This window comes from Mirounga angustirostris, unplaced genomic scaffold (assembly GCF_029215605.1).
Source record: "Mirounga angustirostris isolate CCGP_5_RB_7025 unplaced genomic scaffold, mMirAng1.0.hap1 SCAF_6, whole genome shotgun sequence".
Classification (NCBI taxonomy): domain Eukaryota; kingdom Metazoa; phylum Chordata; class Mammalia; order Carnivora; family Phocidae; genus Mirounga; species Mirounga angustirostris.
The window spans coordinates 101,764,431-101,784,457 of NW_026991714.1; the positions used below are offsets into that span (position 1 = coordinate 101,764,431).

Here is a 20,027-nt window from a genome sequence, read left to right on the forward strand (position 1 = left end):
ATGAGAGGGGGGAGGGTCAGAGGGAGAAGCAGGCTCCCTGCCGAGCAGGGAGCCCAATGCGGGACTCGATCCAGGGATCCTGAGCCGAAAGCAGTCGCTTAACCAACTGAGCCACCCAGGCGCCCCTCAGTTGAAGCTTCATAACGAACATTTAAAAGACTTGTTTTATTTTTTTATGCTTTTAATTTAAATTCAACTAATTAACTAATTAACATGTAATGTTAATTACATGTAGGTGCATACATGTTTAAAATGTATTATTCTGTCTTCTTCATGAATTGACTCTCTTATCATTATGTAACTGACCTTTATGCTAATATTTTTTTGCTCTGAAGTCTACCTGGTCTCATATTTATGTAGCCACTCTTTATTTTGATTTATTTTTCTTATTATATCTTTTTCCATCCTATCACCTTATGTGTTTATTTTGGGTGGGGAGGGCCAGAGGGAGAGACTGGTTGGTTGATGATTGATTGATTTAGGGTGGGGAGAGAGAGAATCTTAAGCAGGCTCCACACCCACTGCAAGCCCAACACAGGGCTCAGTCTCATAACCCTGAGATCATGACCTGAGCTGAAATCAAGTCAGATGCTTAACCAACTGAACCACTCAGGCATCCCTCCATCCTATTACTTTTAATCTACCTAAATATAGCAGTATCTTTAAAATGGGTTTCCTGTGGACAACATATAATTGGATTTTATTTTTTATCCAATATCATAGTTTCCACCTTTTAATTAATGTGTTTAGAGGATTTGTATTTAATGTAATTTTTGATATGTTTGGTTTTAGGTCTACCATTTTATTATTATTTTTTTAAGAGTTTATTTATTTATTTGACAGAGAGAGACACATTAAATTGGTTCTATCTCAGGGATAGAATATAAAAGAGGGAGGGAGGGAGAGATAAGGTAAGGGGAGGGGAGTGGAATGGGCTTTTTTTTTTTTTTTTAAGATTTCATCCATTTATTTGAGAGAGAGCGCATGCACAAGCGGGGTGGGGGGAGAGGCAGACAGAGAGGGAGAAGCAGACTCCCCACTGAGCAGGCAGCTGGACATGGGGCTCATTCCCAGGACACCAAGATCACAAAGGCAGACACTTGACTGACTGAGCCACCTTAAGTCACCTCTGGAATGGACTTCTGAGGTTGGCTTGATTTCTTACAACTCTGCCATCCATATGAGAAGAACAGATTCTGGGTAGCTCCTGGCATCCTAACTACAAGGGCTTTAGGAGCTCTGTGTCAGAAACCAAGGACAGAGAACAATACATATGTTTCTTATTGTTTTGGAAGGGGTCATAAATTTTTTCCATAAAAGGTCAAATAGAAAGTATCAAAAAAAAAAAAAAGTACCTTAGGTGGAGCACTGGGTGTTATACGCAAACAAAGAATCATGAAACACTACATCAAAAACTAATGATGTAATGTATAGTGATTAACAGAACATAATAAAACTTTAAAAAAAAGAAAATATCTTAGGCTTTGTGGGCCACATATAGTCTCTGTTGCAACTATTTAACTCTGCTATTGCATGAAAGCTGTCATAAATAATACCTAATGAATGAGTCTGGATATACCCCAATAAAACTCTTTTATGGACACCTAAATTTGAGCTTCATATAATTTTCAGGTGTCACAAAGTATTCTTTTTTTTTTTTTTAAAGATTTTATTTATTTTTTAGAGAGTAAGCGAGAGAGAAACAGCATGAGGGGGGTAGGGTCAGAGGGAGAAGCAGGCTCCCCGCTGAGCCGGGAGCCCGATGTGGGACTCGATCCCAGGACCCTGGGATCATGACCTGAGCCGAAGGCAGACGCTTAACCATCTGAGCCACCCAGGCGCCCCAAAGTATTCTTTTTCAAATGAGAAAAAAAAAAAAAAAGTAAAAACCTGTCTCGGCTCATAGGCCATATAGAAACAGGCAGTTCACTGTTGCTGACCAACACCTGCTCTATACTCAGCAACACTGCAAGGAACTAAAAGTGAAAGTAGAAGACAAGGTTCTTCAACAGAAGTCACTTACCTTGTTGGAGAGAAAACAGTAGCACAAAAAAGCTTCAAAAATATATTCATTGTCTGTACTTTCCTATGTTTTCCTATTACTAAATTAGTGCCCTTTTGTTTCAGCTTAAAGAACTTCCTTTAACATTTCTTTTCTTTTTTTTTTTTTTAAGATTTATTTATTTATTTGACAGAGAGAGACACAGCGAGAGAGGGAACACAAGCAGGGGGAGTGGGAGAGGGAGAAGCAGGCTTCCTGCCAAGCAGGGAGCCCGATGCAGGGCTCAATCCCAGGACCCTGGGATCATGACCTCAGCTGAAGGCAGACGCTTAATGACTGAGCCACCCAGGTGCCCCTCCCTTTAACATTTCTTATAAAGCTAGTCTAGTAGTGATGAACTCCTTTAGTGTTTGCTTGTCTTGAAAACTCTCTCTCTCTCCTTCAATTCTGAAGGACAGCTTTGTTGGGTAGAGTGTTCTTGGTTAGCAGTTTTCTGCTTTGAGCACTTTCTGTAAATGGTGCCATTTTCTTCCAATTTGCAAAGTTTCTGCTGAAAAGTCTGCTTATAGTCTTGTGGAGGTTCCCTTATACATAACAAGTTGTTTTTCTCTTGTTGCTTTTAAGATTCTCTCCTTGCCTTTAACTTTTGATACTTAATTATAATGTGTCTTAGTGTGGGTCTCCTTGGATTCATCTTATTTGTTTGTTTGTTTATTAAAGATTTTATTTATTTATTTGACAGAGAGAGACACCGCAAGAGAAGGAACACAAGCCGGGGGAGTGGGAGACGGAGAAGCAGGCATCCCGCCAAGCAGGGAGCCCGATGCAGGGCTCGATCCCAGGACCCTGGGATCATGACCTGAGCCGAAGGCAGACGCTTAACGACTGAGCCACCCAGGCGCCCCTGGATTCATCTTATTTAGAACTGAGCTCCTGGATCTGGATGTCTGTCTCCTTCCCCAGCTCAGAGAAATTTTCAGACATTACTTGTTCAAATAAGATTTCTTTTCTGCCCCTTTCTCTTTTCTCCTTCTAGGCCTCCTATAATGTGGATGTTGGTCCACTGATGTTGTCCCGTAAGTTCCTTAAGCTATCTTCACTCATTCTTATTCTTTTCTCTTTTTGCTACACTGATTGAATAGGTCACTGCTTTTTCTTCAAGTTCACTGATCCTTTCTTCTGCTTCAGCTACCCTGCTGTTGAACCCCTCTATTGTATTTTTCAGTTCAGTTATTGTATTCTTCAGTTCTGTGACTTCTATTTGATACTTTCTTATATTTTCTCTCTTTGCTGAAATTCTCACTTTATTCACACATTATTCTGCTGAGTTTGGTAAGGATCTTTGTTATTTCGAACTCTTTATCAAGTAAATCACTTATCTCCATTTCATTAAGGTCTTTTTCTGAGGTTTTATCTTTTTTCCTTTGGAATATATTCCTCTATTTCTTCTTTTTCTTTGACTCTCTGTGTTGGGTTTCCATGCATTCAACAAAACAGCCACCTCTCTCAATCCTAAAGGAATGACCTCATTTAGAAATTCAACCTTATTGTTCAACCCTGCCCTAGTTCTTGGTTTTCTCTCAAACCTTTGATTGTCCAAGCAGCCTACTTTACTCTTAGAGACTCCTAGTAGTTGAGGATATGCCAAGACCTTCTCAGTATGTCAAAGAGGAGAATCTCAGTCAGCACCTAGATTCAAACTAATTGGAAGCCAGACTCTCAGGTAGCAGCTTTTTTGAGGGGAGGAGGGAAGAAGGAGAGGGAGAGAGAGAATCCCAAACAGGCTCCATGCCCAGCATGGAGCCCAATGCAGAACTTGATCCCAGAACCCATGAGATCATGATCTGAGCTAAACCAAGAGTTGGACACTTAACCGACTGAGCCACGCAGGTGCTCCAGGTAGCAGCTTTTGAAGTATGCAAATATACCTCTTTCAGGGGAAGACTGGGAGATGGGTGTTTTTGTTTGCTGCTTCTGCACTGAGCCCTGAATGATAGCCAGTTAAAAATTGTTTTTTGTTTGTTTCTTATTATCCATTGAATCTGTAAACACAAGCCCCACTGCTACCAGAGCCAAATTATTAAAAGCTGTGTCCTCTGGGCGGAAGCCACAAAAGCTGGGAAGCCAAATATGTACAGAAGCTCCTTTCTCAGAAACTTGCCACCTGGGGCAGGGCAGAGAGAGGATGAAGATGACACCCATGAGTCTCCCCAGTCTCTGGACAGGATTATAGCTGGCCCCTAGATGTGTGTTTAATTAGAAGCCTGTTCTCAGGCCACAGCTATAAAGATAAGCCAATAAGCCTCTATCACAGAAAAACTTGGGGTATTTTTCAGTCTCAGGTTGCTGCACTGTGCCCTGGGGAGGAAGCCAATTAAGAACTGTTTCTCCATTTGTTACAGTCCCATGGCACCTGCAAACATAAACCCTATGGCCAGGATAGCCAGGTGATCAAGGGGTGTGTCCTGGGTGGCAGTGACACAAACCAGAGCTCCAGACATGTGCACAAGTTCCCTTCCAGAAGATCCTGGTGACCTGGAGTGAGGCAGAGGGAGAGTACAAAGATAGCTCCCACTGACTTCCAAGGTCTTTGCAGAGTATTTCAGCAGTCCTTCAGATGTGCGTTAAACCAGAAGCCTGCTCCACAGGCCAAAGCTTCAAAACAAGCCAATAGGCCTCTTTCACAGAAAGACTGGGGATGTATTTCAGTCTGTTGTCTCTGCACTGTGCCCTGGTTAAGAACTGTTTCTCTGTTTGATACAGTCCTATAGAACCTACAAATGTGAGTCCTGCCTCTGCATGGGCCCTTTGTTCTTTGTTTTGTTTTTTTTGTTGGTTTTTTTGGCCTCCAAATTCATTTTATTTATTTATTTATTTTATTATGTTATGTTAGTCACCATACTTCATCATTAGTTTTTGATGTAGTGTTTGCACGGGCCCTTTGGATGTTGTAGACATAAGGCCTCTTGGCTTTAAAGCTAGATGTTCAGGAGGCTCATCTCTCAGGTGCAGGTCTCAAAAACTGGGGTGCCAGCTGTGGGGTTCAGTGCCCCAGCTCCTCCAGTAGAAGCTCAGGGTTGTGAATTCCCTCCTGACTACTGGTTGCTGTGCCAGGGATGGGGTCTATGGCAAGAATGTGTCTCAGCCTCTCCTATCTATTTCAGTGTGGGTTTTTTTCTCATTTGCCCAATGTGTAGGAGTCGCTCATCTAGTTTTTGGGTTTCTTTCAGAGGAAATTGTTTTGTATGTAGCTACAGATTTGGTGTGTCTGTGGGAGGAGGTTCAGAATCCTCCTACGTCACCATCTTGAGCCAGAACCCACTGTATATGATCAAGTATAAAATTATGTGTCTCAAAGTAAAGGTAAGATTATTAAATGCATGAAGGGTCATCCCAGAGGGAACATGAAGTTCAGGATAAGTAAATCACAGTATGATCTATGTTTACCTTTTTACATTCTTTTCATGTTCCACAGAGACAAAATCAGGTCAATATAAATACTGTCAGCCAGTGGGATATGGTGGAAAGGAAATAGGGATCCTCTTTACTCTAACTAAAGCTCAAGTTTTTCTATATAGTTCTTTAAAAATTCTCCCATTGCTGCTGCTTCTCCCAATCATTGGCTGGCTATGCAATACTGGTTACTACAGTAGCAAGAGTCACTCAAAGCCCAGAGCCTGAAGCAACTGCCTTATCCACTATACCTGGGGATGGTGCAGACATGAGGATTGAACAGAAAGGAAGATGAGACATATTCAAGTATATACTATGCTTTTTTTCCCCATTTAATGTATTGGCTACTCTAAATTTTCTTGGTATTCAGTGCAGAAATATTCTTAGTCAGCTTTTTACTGAACTTCACTAGCTCTCCACTCTTTTTTTTTTTTTTTAAGATTTTATTTATTTGACAGAGAGAGAGAGCATAAGCAGAGGGAGAAGGAGAAGCAGGCTCCCCACGGAGCAGGGAGCCCGATGCAGGGCTCGATCCCAGGACCCTGGGATCATGACCTGAGCTGAAGGCAGACACTTAACCGACTGAGCCACCCAGGCACCCCTAGCTCTCCACTCATTTCAAAACTGCTTAGGGGTACCTGGGTGGCTCAGTCTGTTGAGTGCCCGACTCTTGATGTCAGCTCAGGTCATGATCTCGGGGTCCTGGGATTAAGCCCTATGGCGGGTTCCCTGCTCAGTGGTGAGTCTGCTTGTGATTCTCTCTCTCTCCCCCCTGTCCCCCCTCCCCACCACTTGCCTGCATTCTCTCTCTCTCTAAAATAAAATCTTTGAAAAAAAAAAAAACTGCTCACTTTTAGGACTTTGTATGCTTTAAACTGTTCTAAAACTAAAATTTATAAATTTAGATCTGTTAGGTATCCTGGGATATGGTATGTGTGAAAGACATGACACAACAAAGTTGAAATATGAACTACTGGCTATAGTCCAGCCATCTGATGATAGAAATTCAAACTATAAAAAGAAATAGCCTTATTCTTTTCTTTATTTCAACCCATATAGGAATAATACATATTTTACTTCTGCTGCATTAACATTTGTGGAAATTCTTGTTCATGAGCAAACAAAAATGAAGCCAGATTTCCCAAATGGATCTCATTTTAATATATTATAATTTTCCCTCATGATCATCACCTTAAAAGAAAAGCAATTATTCATTATTCTGGCTTTTTATGAAAACCAGGAATATGCATGGCATATTAGATATTTAGTAACTATTCTGCTCATGTAACAGGTTTTTCAATAATTAAAAAACAAAAGATTATAAAGTTAAATATCAAAATGGGTAGAAGCAATTAAAATATATGATTTCTAAAGGGAAAAAAAAAATCTTCCTTAAATGACCAAATAATCTTTAGTGACATGCCTAGAATACTGCTTCATTTTCACTGTCACACTGGAAGCAAAGCACATTCTTATTTAAATTAAAGTTACTGATATAAATTAGATTCAGAAATAATTTGACAGGTACGAAAATATTTTACTATCATAAAAACCAGGAAAATATTTTACAATCCTTTTTTCTCCATCTTAAACGGAAGCCTTCTTTAATCTCTCCTTCCACATCTCACAAGGAGCTAAAACTAATTTAAAAGGTTCTTAATCTAAAATTCAATGCAATTAGTAGAAACCTTATATACCTTCTTTCTGATTATAAGAGACTGTCTACTCTGTAAAAGGAGGAATTTTTGTCTATGTTATTCATTACTGCATCCCTTCCACATAGAAAAGTGTCTAACTCACAGCAGAGGTCAATCAATGAATACTCGTTGAATAAATGTATATGCAGTCTGTTAGAAAATAAAGGAACACATAAAGAAGAATAAAATAATTCCTTATAACTTCAGCATTTAGAGAATACATTTGATATATTCTCTTTCAGTTGCTTTCTATATATTTTCTACATGGGTGAAATGCAAAGTATAGAAGAACATATTAAATAATACCATAGGGATACAATCAGGAAAATCCAAAATGTGTGAAATTTTATAATACAAATGAGGTAAAATAAATGATGTCTAGATTGGGTTTTCTGAAAAGTAGGGAATCATTGCAAGAGGATCAGGAAAAGGCAAACAGGAAAGGAGGGAAAACCAATTCAAGGGTGTGTTATTGAGCTGATTACTGCTTTAGACAACTAGGGCTCACTTCTCCTTGGTCCATCTGAGAAACCATGTAGTTTATGTCTCAGAACTGACCACCCAAGACAGTGGAGAAGAGAGTATTTATCCACCAAATCTCAACAAAGAGTAAACTCCGTTGTACCTCCACATGTGTGCATATTCCAACACAGTTGAGTGGGCTCCTGCAGAGGTCCCATGCTACAGCAGCAGAGATCCTCTAAAGCATATATGGTACAGGAGTAGGATATAAAAACAAAACGATATGTTTAAGGAAGGCACCATAAGGAGCGGCATTTGAGTTGGGTTTTGAAAAATAAATAAGAATTCATCATGTATTTGAGAGGGAAAGGGCATCACTCAGGGTGAGTAAATTATATGGTCAAAATACAAACATGTGAAATAGCAGTGTGAGCTTGGGGAACCAGAAAGAGTTATGACATTTTCTAACGAGGGAGTTTGTAATGTTTTGCCCCTATTTATTAACATTAATACATCTTTAGGACAAATGAAAACTCTGGGTAGAACTATCACCCCCTCAAAGGTGGAAGAAATCTACATATTTACATTTTTTGTTATGGAAATTTTCAAGTATAAAAATACAGAAAATAATATAATCAACATATATACACTCATCACTTAGCTTTAACAATTGTCAACACATCGCCAACCCTATTTCATTTATAACCTTCTTACTTCTTCTCCTCACTCCAGATTGTTTTAAAGCCAATCAAGACATCATATCATCATTTCTTGCTAATTGTGGTACTTATGTTCTATAAAATTGCCGTGAAAAATGAATTGCTAAATACCGACCAATTTCTCCTAGGGGGAATATGGGGTTAGGTTCCTCGAACCTCTAGTCACAACATTTTTGTTAGTCAATCAATATATAAAAAACCTTGTTTTACGGGTGTTTCTGTTTAAAGACATTTTATTCTCTCCCCCTCTTCTCTCCTGCCCTCCCTCCAAGGACACTTGTTTAAAGAATGAAAGCTGAAACAAAAAGGCAGAGCTTTAGTTTGCTTAACTTCAGCTGGCCAACATATGTAAGGGGTGACTCAAATTTTTGCTCTTCTGCACGTATCTGCAGATGACTGCAAAAGCACTGCAAGCAGGGATTATGGGGTTACGGGTACATTTGAGTGAGTATGCCAACGTGCAAACACAAAATCTGCAAATGAGGACTGACTGCACATTCACTTTTTCCCCCCTTTAAAAACTGAGGTGGGGGCGCCTGGGTGGCTCAGTCATTAGGCATCTGCCTTTGGCTCAGGTTCTGATCCCAGGGACCTGGGATTGAGCCCCACATCGGGCTCCCTGCTCGGCTGGAAGCCTGCTTCTCCCTCTCAGACTCCCCCTACTTGTGTTCCCTCTCTCGCTGTGTCTCTCTCTGTCAAATAAATAAATAAAATCTTAAAAATAAAATAAAATAAAATTAAGGTGAAATTCAATTAAAATAAAATAACCATTTCAAAGTGTGTAGTTCAGTGGCATTTAGTACATTTACAGTGTTGTGTTAACTACCACCTCTATCTAGTTTCACCACTCCGAAAAAGAAACCCTCAAAGCAATTAAGCAATCAGTTCTCATTCCCCCAACCCAGCTACTGGCAACTAACAACCCACTTTCTAGCTCTATGGATTGACCTATATTAGGTATTTCATATAAATAAAATCATATGATATGTGGCATTTTGTGTTTAGCTTGTTTCACTTGGCATAATGTTGTGAAGGTTCATCCACACCTGAAAAATACTCCATTGTATGTATATACTATAATCTGTTTATCCATTCAGCTGTTAAACATTTGGGGTGCTTCCACTTTTCGGGTACTGTGAATAGTGTTGCTGCGAATATTCATATGTACGTACTCATTTGAGCACCTGTTTTCATTTCATTCGGGCTTATACTAGTAGTGGAAATGCTGGGTCCTATGGTTAATTCCACGTTTAAGTTTCCGAGAAATGTCCAAATTGCTTTCCACAGTGTTTGCACCATTCTACATTCTCACCAGCAACAAGTCAACTTCTACACATATTCACCAACATTTGTTTGTGTTTAAATTATAGCCAATCTGGTGGGTATGGTAGTATATCAAGGTTTTGATTTCTATTTCCCTCATGATTAATAAATTAAGCATGTTCTCATGTGTTTATTGGCCATTTGCCTATTTATTTGGAGAAATGTTTATTCAAGTCCTTTGCCCATTTGTTACTTGAGTTGTTTGTCTTTTTGTTGAATTGTAAGAGTTCTGGTAGTTTGGGGGTGCCTGGGTGCCTCAGTCGGTTAAGCATCTGCCTTCCGATCAGGTCATGATCCCAGGGTCCTGCATTGGACTCCCTGCTGAACAGTGAGTCTGCTTCTCCCTCTCCCACCCCTCCCACCCCCACTTGTGAGAGAATGCATGCGCTCTCTCTCTCTCAAATAAATAAATAAAATCCTTTAAAAAAAAAAAGAGTTCTGGTGGTTTGTATGTTTCTAGGAATCTGTCCATATTTATCTAGGTATAATCCAATTTGCTGGTATAAAATTCTTCATAGTATTCTCTTATAATCCTTTTTATTTCTATAAGTAGGTAGTAATTTCCCCACTTGCATTTCTGATTTTAGTTATTTTCCTTCTCTCTTTTTCCTGGTCTAGCTAAAGCCTTCTCATTTTTGTTGATCTTTTCAAAGAACCAATTTTTTGTTTCATTGATTCTCTCTTTCATTTTTCTATTCTCCATTTCATTTATTTATTATTTCCCTATTTTACTATCTTTGGGTTTTGCTGCTTTTCTTTTTAATTCCAATACCAGTTTTTACGAAACTGATTTGAGATCTTTCTTCTGTTTAAATTTTGGTGTTCAAAGCTGTAAGTTTACCTCTAAGCACTGCTTTTGCAGCACTGCATAAGTTTTGGTAAATTCTGTTTTCTCTTTCATTTATCTCAAAGTATTTTCTAACTTCTCTTGTGATTTCTTCTCTGATCCACTGGTTGTTTACTTTCTACATATTTATGAATTTTCTAGTTTTTCTTCTGTTATTGATGGGCAGTTTCATTCTATTGTAAGCAGAAAAGATGCTTGGTATGATTTTAATCTTTTAAAATTTATTAAGATTCATTTTATTACCTAACATATGGTTTATCTGGTCTGTTCTGGAGACTATTTGATTTGCACTTGAGAAGACTGTGTATTCTGCTCTCCTTGAGTGGAATGTTCTGTAAATATCTTTGGTCTAATTGGTTTATAGCATTAAGTCCTCTTTCTTGACTAACCTTCTGTCTATATTGAAATGGCAGTACTGAAGTCTCCCAACTATTATTATTCTTTTTAATTTAACCATTTTTAGCATTTTAAAAAATGCTTCATTTATTTGAGAGAGAGAGAGCAGGGGGAGGAGCAAAGGGAGAGGAGAGAACCTCAAGCAGACTCCCTGCTGAGCACGGAGCCTGATGCAGTGTTCGATTTCACCACCAATGAGATCACGACCGAAGCTGAAAGCAAGAGTTGGATGCTTAACCAATTGAGCCACCCAGGTACCCCAACTATTATTGAAAAACTATTTCTCACTTCAATTCTGTCAATGTTTCTTTCATATATTTTGGGGTCTGTCATTTGGTATGTATGTATTTATCATGATTATATCTTCTTGATGAACTGACCCTTTATCAATACATAATGTCTTTGTCTTGTGTAACAATTTCTCAGAAAAATCTATTTTTTTCTGATATTAGTAAAATCACCTCAGCTCTCTTTTGGTTACTAGTTATACACTTCCATTTTCAACCTACTTGTGTCTTTGGATCTAAAGTAAGTCTCTTGTAGACAATATAAAGTTGAATCATATTTCTTCTCCTCTCACTCTCTTTTAAATGATGAGTTTAATTCACTTGAAAGTGACAGCTGATAAGAAAGGATCTGCTTCTGCCATCTTGTAATTTGTTTTCTATATGTCTTACATATTTTTTGTCCCTTGAATCCTCCAATCTTGCCCTCTTGTGTTTAATTTTTTCTAGTGTACCATTTCTATTTTCTCCTCATTTCCTTTTCTGTAGATTTTAGTTATTTTATTCGTGGCTAATCTAGGGATAATTAACATCTTAAATTGAAAATAATGTAGTTTGAGGGGCGCCTGGGTGGCTCAGTTGTTAAGGGTCTGCCTTCGGCTCAGGTCATGATCCCAGGGTCCTGGGATCGAGTCCCACATCGGGCTCCTTGCTCAGCGGGGAGCCTGCTTCTCCCTCTGCCGCTCCCTGCCACTCTGCCTACTTGTGATTCCTCTCTCTCTCTCTCTCTCTGTCAAATAAATAAATAAAATCTTTAAAAAAAAAAAAAAGGAAAAGAAAATAATGTAGTTTGATTCAACATTAACATACTTATAATTGTTGTTTGATGAATTTGTGTTTTAAATCATAAAGGAAGCAAAAAGGGGTTACAAACAAAAAATAAAGCAATACTGGCTTTTATATTTCCCTATGTAATTACCTTTACGGGTCTTTATTATTTTTTAATTTCTTTGTATGGCATCAAGTTACTGTCTAGCATCTTAAAGAATTCCATTTAGCATTTTTGGTATGGAAGAACCACAAGCTACAAACTTTCTCAGCTTTTGATGATCTGGAAATGTCTTAATTTCTCTTTCTTAGACTCCCATTACACAAATGTTGGTATACTTTATGTATCTTAGGCTATGTTCATTTTTATTCATTCTTTTTGCATCCTGCTCCTCTGATTGGACAGTATCAATTAATCTAAGTTCTGTGATTCTTCTATCTCCCTACTAAAAAATCTACTGTTGAACGGTTCTAGTGAATTTTTTTATTTTAGCTACTGTACTTTTCAAGCCTAAGAATTATTACTTGGTTCCTTTTTTATGATTTCTATTCCTTTATGGGTATTCTCTATTAACACATTGTTCACCTTGGTTCCTACAGCTCTTTGTCAACGGTTTCATCTAGCTCTTTGAGCATATTTAAGACAGTTGATTTTAAGTCTTTGTCTAATAAGTGTAATGCTTGGGCTTCCTCAGGGATGGTTTCTAGTTAATTTCTTTTTCTTTCTGTTGATCGGTTATTTATTCCTGATTATTGGTATGCCATACAATTTATTAAAATTGGACATTTTGAATATTATAATGGGGTAATTAAAACAGATTCTCCCTATTTCCCAGTGTTTGATTTATATACCTTGTTGAGGACTACAGTCATCAGTGTTTAGTGATTTTTTTCCAAAATATGTTTGCAAAGATCGTGTTCTCTGTCATGTGTCACTACTGAAATTTCTGTTCTATTACCTAAACAGTCAGCAAGTGACATGACAGAGACTTCTTTAAATGCCGGAGGCAAAAAGAAGAAGAAATAAAACAAAAAACACCCCAACTCTCCTAACATTTGCAGATTGGCTCTGAGCTGGGGACTTCCTTTGATTTTTAGCTAGACTTCCTACAACTCTGCTTTAACTTTCACTACCTCCTCACATGGAGCACGAAGATCAGCAAGGGGTACAAGCCCACTCAAGTCTTTTCCAAACATGTCTGGCCCTGGGCATACTCTGGATTTACAGGTGTATGCAGTGTCCTACAAAACTCCTACTCCCTGAAATGTCTTCCTTCTCGGTCTCCTCCTTTCCAGGCTTTCTGGTCTGCTGCTTGTCCCATTTGTGCCCCTCTGGCCCAGTGGCAACAAGTATATGTCTTTAAATTTTTCTAGTAGATGACACCTGGGTACAATCTCCTCAACCCATACCCTGGTCGAGGATAGTCCTTTTTTGTACTCCGATAGACTGGAATAATGCTTGACATTCAGTCACTACACAATGAATATAATTATTGCATATAACTATAATGGCTAGGCAATACAAAGAAAGAAACAAAGAAGCATATAACAAAATTAATATCATAATCTCATTTTTCACTTTAGCACTTACGTTCTGGTTGTTTTTCATTGGGTGTTATAGATCGCACAAAATCTTGTGGAGTCATAAACACTTCAGATTCACCAGGTTCACTGATTACTTTCAAGGTGGCAAAATATCGGAAGATTTTGTCTGGTGTAGAATATGCTCGAATCCTATTCTCATATTCCATCACCTACAATTAGAAATCCAGAGTATTTCTATATTAAGTAATTCTCATTTTCATTTATCTTCTATCTTGTTTTTGGAGATATTTTATTATATCTTTTTTTCTATAACTAATTTTTTTATATTAGACATAAACTTGAATTTCAAAAACTTACAAACCTTTCCCCTCCAAAATACTATTCATACTCCAGTTGAGGCAATGCTTCTGTAACTTTTGTTTAGAATTTTTTGCAAATAATTTCTTAAGGTCTTAAATCATTGAAAACTATAAAACTGAAAACTGTCATACAAGAATTCAAAAGGTCTCAGTAACAGGGTATAATGACACATATAGGGTAGCCTACAGATTCTTAAATACCAAATTTTTAAAAAGGGATTGATTTTACAGTTTTTACTTTGACAGAATTTCTTGAATCCCCAAACAAAACAGAATTGGGAATTCATAGGTTTAAATAGCTAGTAGTCTTTCAAACACAAAGTACATTAAATAATAGCATTAAAAAATAAAATTACATATCATGGAAACTATTAACAAGTCTGAAGCAATAAGACATTTACTTTTGACTATTAGATTAGGAAATATTTTACAAACACCATACTTAGAAAAAAGCTGGGAAGAACACAATATTTGAATAGTATTTGAATAGTAACAAAATAAAATACGGCACGCATTTTACTAAAAGAGTATAATATTAATATGCCCTTTTTTTAATCTGGCAACCAAGCTGTGATTCTGTGCATGAAACATACAAAACACTGTACCTTCTACATAATATTCTTTTACAAATGTAGGAATGAGAGAAATCTCTTTTACCAGAATACCGACTACATAGTATTCTGGTGAAAAGATTTCTCTCATACCTGAATTTTAGATGTTGAGGTAGCCAAAAATAAGCAGTATCTTATAAGTAACTGGTAAGAAATGTGTCAAGACAATACGATCTAAAAATCTAATAGTTCAATGTCTAAAAGTCATTTGCTAGTGTTAAGAAAAACTTTATGAATGTTTTTAATTTACCATATTAACACAACTAACACTACATGCCATTCCTGGCTAACTGGTCACTTTGAGGTCACTGACAACAGCTATTGTGGTGGTCTTTTTTTTTTTTTTAATTTTTTAATTTTTAAAGATTTTATTTATTTGAGAGCGAGCAAAAGAGAGAATGAGAGAGAGAACACGAGAGGGGGTAGGGTCATAGGGAGAAGTAGACTCCCTGCTGAGCAGGAAGCTCAATGTGGGACTCGATCCCGGGACTCCAGGATCATGACCTGAGCCGAAGGCAGTCGCTTAACCAACTGAGCCACCCAGGCGCCCCAGTCTTTTTTTTTTTTTTTTTTTTAAAGATTTTATTTATTTGACAGAGAGAGAGCAAGAGAAGGAATACAGCAGGGGGAGTGGGAGACGTAGAAGCAGGCTTCCCGCTGAGCAGGGAGCCTGATGTGGGGCTCGATCCCAGGACCCTGGGATCATGACTTGAGCTAAGGCAGATGCCCAATGACTGAGCCACCCAGGCGCCCCTATTGTGGTGGTCTTAATTCCACTACCAGATGTGCATTCAGTAACTATGAAAGGATTGCTAATTTGTAACTATACATCACAAGAATCTTCCAATGCTAATTTGCATTAAAATCTGAGTACTGACTTCAGAGATTTTATCAAAATATTCGGCATGTGGCAAACACACTAAGGAGCTTTTCAACCCCTTAGCGGCCTTAAAACTTAGCTACAAGTCTTAACTCAAAGGCATTTTATATTATATTACAACTACCTGCTGGATAATACTGGCTACAGAATAAATAACTTTATTTAGGACATCTGTATTCTTGTTCTTCTGAACAACAACAATAAAAATATTCAGTTTGCAATGTTCAGGATATAAACTATAGCTACTGCAAAAGATGTTTTCGTGAACTGAAAAATTAAGTCCATCCTATACAAGATAAAGATAGAAAGACAACACCTTAAAAGTCAATAATCTTCAGACTCACCAGATTCCTGGGTTGTTACAAGTCCCTAAATTATGTTGCTGAATATTATTAGTTTTAGTTTAAAACAATAGGCCAAGGAATGTAACAGATTTTTGCATTCCCAATATTGTTAAAGTTTAATATAGATACACTGTGCAGTACATATTTTACTTTTTTTCACTTAGCAATATATATTGGAGATCACACCACATTAAATGATATAAAGCTGCCTCCTTTAAGTGGTTATATTCAAAGGAATGCTAACAAACTATAAAAGGTTTGGAATACAGCATTCTAAGATAACAAAGGCTTAGAAGCTAAGACATATAGATAACTGTAGGATTTTGAAATGGTTAGCCTGGTGAAAAGATTTACTAAGAGAATTATAATAGTTACATTCAATCATTTACTTAAAACATTCTTGAACTTCATGATGTTAAGACAGTTCTCTTCAATAAAACTGCTGGTCCTGAAACCAGTGCTAGGGTTTAATTTTGGTATAATGCCTAAGGAAAATCAAGGCTATAATACCTTGAGGCCAAGTGAATGCAAGTGACAGTGCAGTCGCTTAACCAACTGAGCCACCCAGGCGTCCCAACACAGGACATCTTTTCATTTGTGTGTGTCTTCTTATAACTCTCATCAAAGACTTAGAGTTTTCATTGCACAGATCTTTCATTACCTTGGTTAAATTTATTCCTATGTATTTTATTGTTCTTGATGCTACTGTGAATGGAATAATTATCTTTATTTCCTTTTCAGATAATTCACTGTTAGTATACAGAAACATAATCAATTCTGCATATTGATTTTATATCCTGCAACTTTGCTGAATTTGTTCATCAGTTCCAATAGCTTTTTGAGTGAGTCTTTAGGATTATCATTATGTAAGATCATATGATCTCCAGATTAATAACAATTTTCCTTCTTTCTTTCCTATTTGGATGCCTTATATGTGTCTTTCCTAATTGCTCTAGGTGGAACTCCCAGTACTTTAGTAAAAGACAGTTTAGAGTGGGCACCCCTGTGGGCCCTCTTCCTCATTACAAAGGAAAAGATTTCAACCTTTCAGTGTTCACTATGATGTTAGCAGTGGGTTTGTCATATACTGCCTTTCTTAAGTTGCAGTAAGTGCCTTCTCTACCCAATTTGTTGAGGGCTTTTATAACAAAAAGACATTGTCTTTTATCAAATTCAAAGAATTCATACAATAAAAAAAAATCTGATTTAAAAATGTGCCGAAGATCTGAATATTTTTCCAAAGAAGACACAGAGATGACCAACAGGTACAGGAAAAGTGCTCAACATCACTAATAAGGAAAATGCAAATCAATACCAGAATGAGGTATCACCTCACTCCTGTCAGAATAGCTAAAATCGACAACAGAAGAAACAACAAGTGTTGGCAAGGATGTGGAGAAGAAGGAACCTTTGTGCACTGTTGGTGGGAATGCAAACTGGTGCAGCCACTATGGAACACGGTATGGAGGTTCCTCAAAATATTAAAAACAGAATTACCATATGATCCAGTAATTCCACTACTGGGTATTTACCCAACGAATACAAAAACACTAATTTTAAGAGATACATGCACCCCTACTTACTGCAGAATTATTTGTAGAAGTCAAAATATGGAAGCAATCCAGGTGTCCATCAACAGATGAATGGATAAAGAAGAGGTTGTGTGTGTGTGTGTGTGTGTGTGTCGGACACACACACACACACACACACGATGGAATACTACTCAGCCATAAAAAAGAATGACATTTTGGGCACCTGGGTGGCTCAGTTGGTTAAGCAACTGCCTTCGGCTCAGGTCATGATCCTGGAGTCCCGGGATCGAGTCCCGCATCGGGCTCCCTGCTCAGCAGGGGGTCTGCTTCTCCCTCTGCCCTTTTCCCTCTCGTGCTCTCTCTCATTCTCTCTCTCTCAAATAAATAAATAAATAAATCTTTAAAAAAAAAAAAAAGAATGACATTTTGTCACTTGCAACATGGATGGATCTAGAGGGTAAAAGGCTAAATGAAAATAAGTCAGTCAGAGAAAGACAAACACCATATGATTTCACTCATATGTGGAATTTATGAAATAAAACAAATGAACAAAGGGAAAAAAAGACAAAAAATCAGACTCTTAGGGCACCTGGGTGGCTCAGTCAGTTAAATGTCTGACTCTTGATCTCAGCTCAAACTCAGGTTTTTGAGTTTAAGCCCCACACTGGGTGAGGAGTCTATTTAAAAAGACACACTCAAACAAACAAACAAAAAATGGACTCTTAAATATAGAGAACTGATTGTTACCAGAGGGGAGAGGGTAGGGAGATGGGTTAAAAAGGTGACAGGATTATTAAGGAGTAGAAGTGTCATGATGAGCAATGGATGATGTATGGAATTGTTGAATCACTATATTATATACCTGAAATGAATATAACATTGTATGTTAACAAACTGGAATTAAAATAAAAACTTTCAAAGCCAAAAAAAAAAAAAAGCAAAAACGAAAACAAAAAACCTACAAAACCAATTCAATTAAATGGGCAGAATGACCTAAATAGGCATTTTTCCAAGGAACACATCCAAATGGCCAATGGATACATGAAAAGGTGCTCAACATCACTAATTATCAGGAAAATGCAAATTGAAACTATAAGGAGATATCACCTCACACCTCAAATCAAAAAGAGAAATGATGGGGTGCCTGGGTGGCTCAGCTGGTTGGGCATCCGACTCTTGATTTCAGCTCAGGTCATGATCTCAGGGTCATGACACTGAGCTCTGCATCAGGCTCCCTGACCAGCAGGGAGTGTGCCTGAAGATTTACTCCCTCTGTTTCTTCCCCCATGCACCTGTGCGCTTGCTCTCTCTCTCTCTCTCTCCCTAAAATAAATAATCTTTTTTTTAAATGTTAAAAAAAAGGGGTGCTGGGTGGCTCAGTTGGTTAAGCGACTGTCTTCGGCTCAGGTCATGATCCCAGGGTCCTGGGATCGAGCCCCACATCAGGCTCCCTGCTCAGTGGGAAGTCTGCTTCTCCCTCTCCCACTCCCCCTGCTTGTGTTCCCTCTCTCGCTGTGTCTCTCTCAGTCAAAAAATAAATAAAAAATCTTAAAAAAAAAAAAAAGGAAAGAAAATAGCAGAAAGGTGAATATCACTGCAAGGAGAATACGAACCATCTGAAATAAACAATAAAAGAGACTCAACTGCATTATTCTAATTTAGAATTAAGAACAGTTCTGACTAATTTATAAGACTGTGTTCCATACTTTTCTGTCTCTGAATCCAGAACGTTTCTTCTTTTTCTCTTCTGGGTGAGGCTCAAGACAAACACCTGCAGCCTTTTTTTCATTGTTACAAACTTCCCCTTCATCTTTATTCTTCCCTTTATCACCAAGTTCACTCTTGAGGTTGTTTACAGATGGTGGAGATTCTGCAAGGGCCCTGGATATGAAAAAAAAAAAAAATTGCATTAATCAAGAAATAAAGATTTTCAGATAGTTTAGCAGAAGCAACAGCAATTAAACTTGTGAAAACTTCGACATGAAGAGGTTCCTCAAAAAATTAAAAATAGAACTATTATATGATCCAGCAATCCCACTTCTGGTTATATATCCAAAAGAATTGAAAGCAGTGTCATGAAGAGATTTTTGCACATTCATATTAATAGCAGCATTATTCACAATAGCTAAAATGTTTGAAGCAACTGAGATGACCATTGATAGATGAGTGGTTAAAGATAATGTGGCATACACATACAAAAGAATAATATTCAGCCTTAAAAATAAAGGTTATGATACTAAAAGCACAGGCAACAAAAGGAAAAAGAGACAAGCAGGATTACATGAAACTAACAAGCTTCAGCACAGCAAAAGAAAGAACCAACAAAATGAAAAGACAACCTATGAAATGGGAGAAAATATTTGCAAACCATGTATTTAATAAAGGGCTAATATTCAAAACATATAGAGAACTTACAACATTATAGCAAAAACAAATAATAATAACCTGATTAAAAGTGAGCAAAGGAAGTAAACAAACATTTCTAAAAAGATACATCAGTAGCCAACATATATATGACAATGTGCTCAACATCAAAAATCATCAGGGAAATGTAAAAACTACAATGGGATATTACCTCACACCTGGTAGGACGGATATGATTTAAAAAAAAAAAGATAACAAGTGTTGGTGAGGATGTGGAGAAAAGGGATCCCTGGTACACTGTTGTTGGGAATGTAAATTGATACAGTTACCTTGGAAAACAGGATGGAAGATCTTCAAAAAACTAACAACAGAAGTACAGTATGATTCAGCAATTCCACTTTGGATATATATCCAAAGAAATTGAAATCAGGATCTCAAAGA

The 20,027-nt window shown here is 37.6% G+C and overlaps 1 protein-coding gene across 4 annotated transcripts in view; it reads right to left on the minus strand.

The window, feature by feature from the left end:
- MICU1 (mitochondrial calcium uptake 1) overlaps window positions 1–20,027 on the minus strand; it is a 230,262-nt gene that overhangs the window by 141,038 nt on the left and 69,197 nt on the right. For all 4 annotated transcript variants that reach the window (XM_064594798.1, XM_064594795.1, XM_064594796.1 and 1 more), the window contains 2 exons: window positions 18,929–19,103; window positions 13,543–13,705 (listed from right to left, as the gene is read on the minus strand). In XM_064594798.1, coding sequence (XP_064450868.1) covers window positions 13,543–13,705; window positions 18,929–19,103 — 338 coding nt within the window. The remainder of the gene's footprint in view (window positions 1–13,542; window positions 13,706–18,928; window positions 19,104–20,027) is intronic.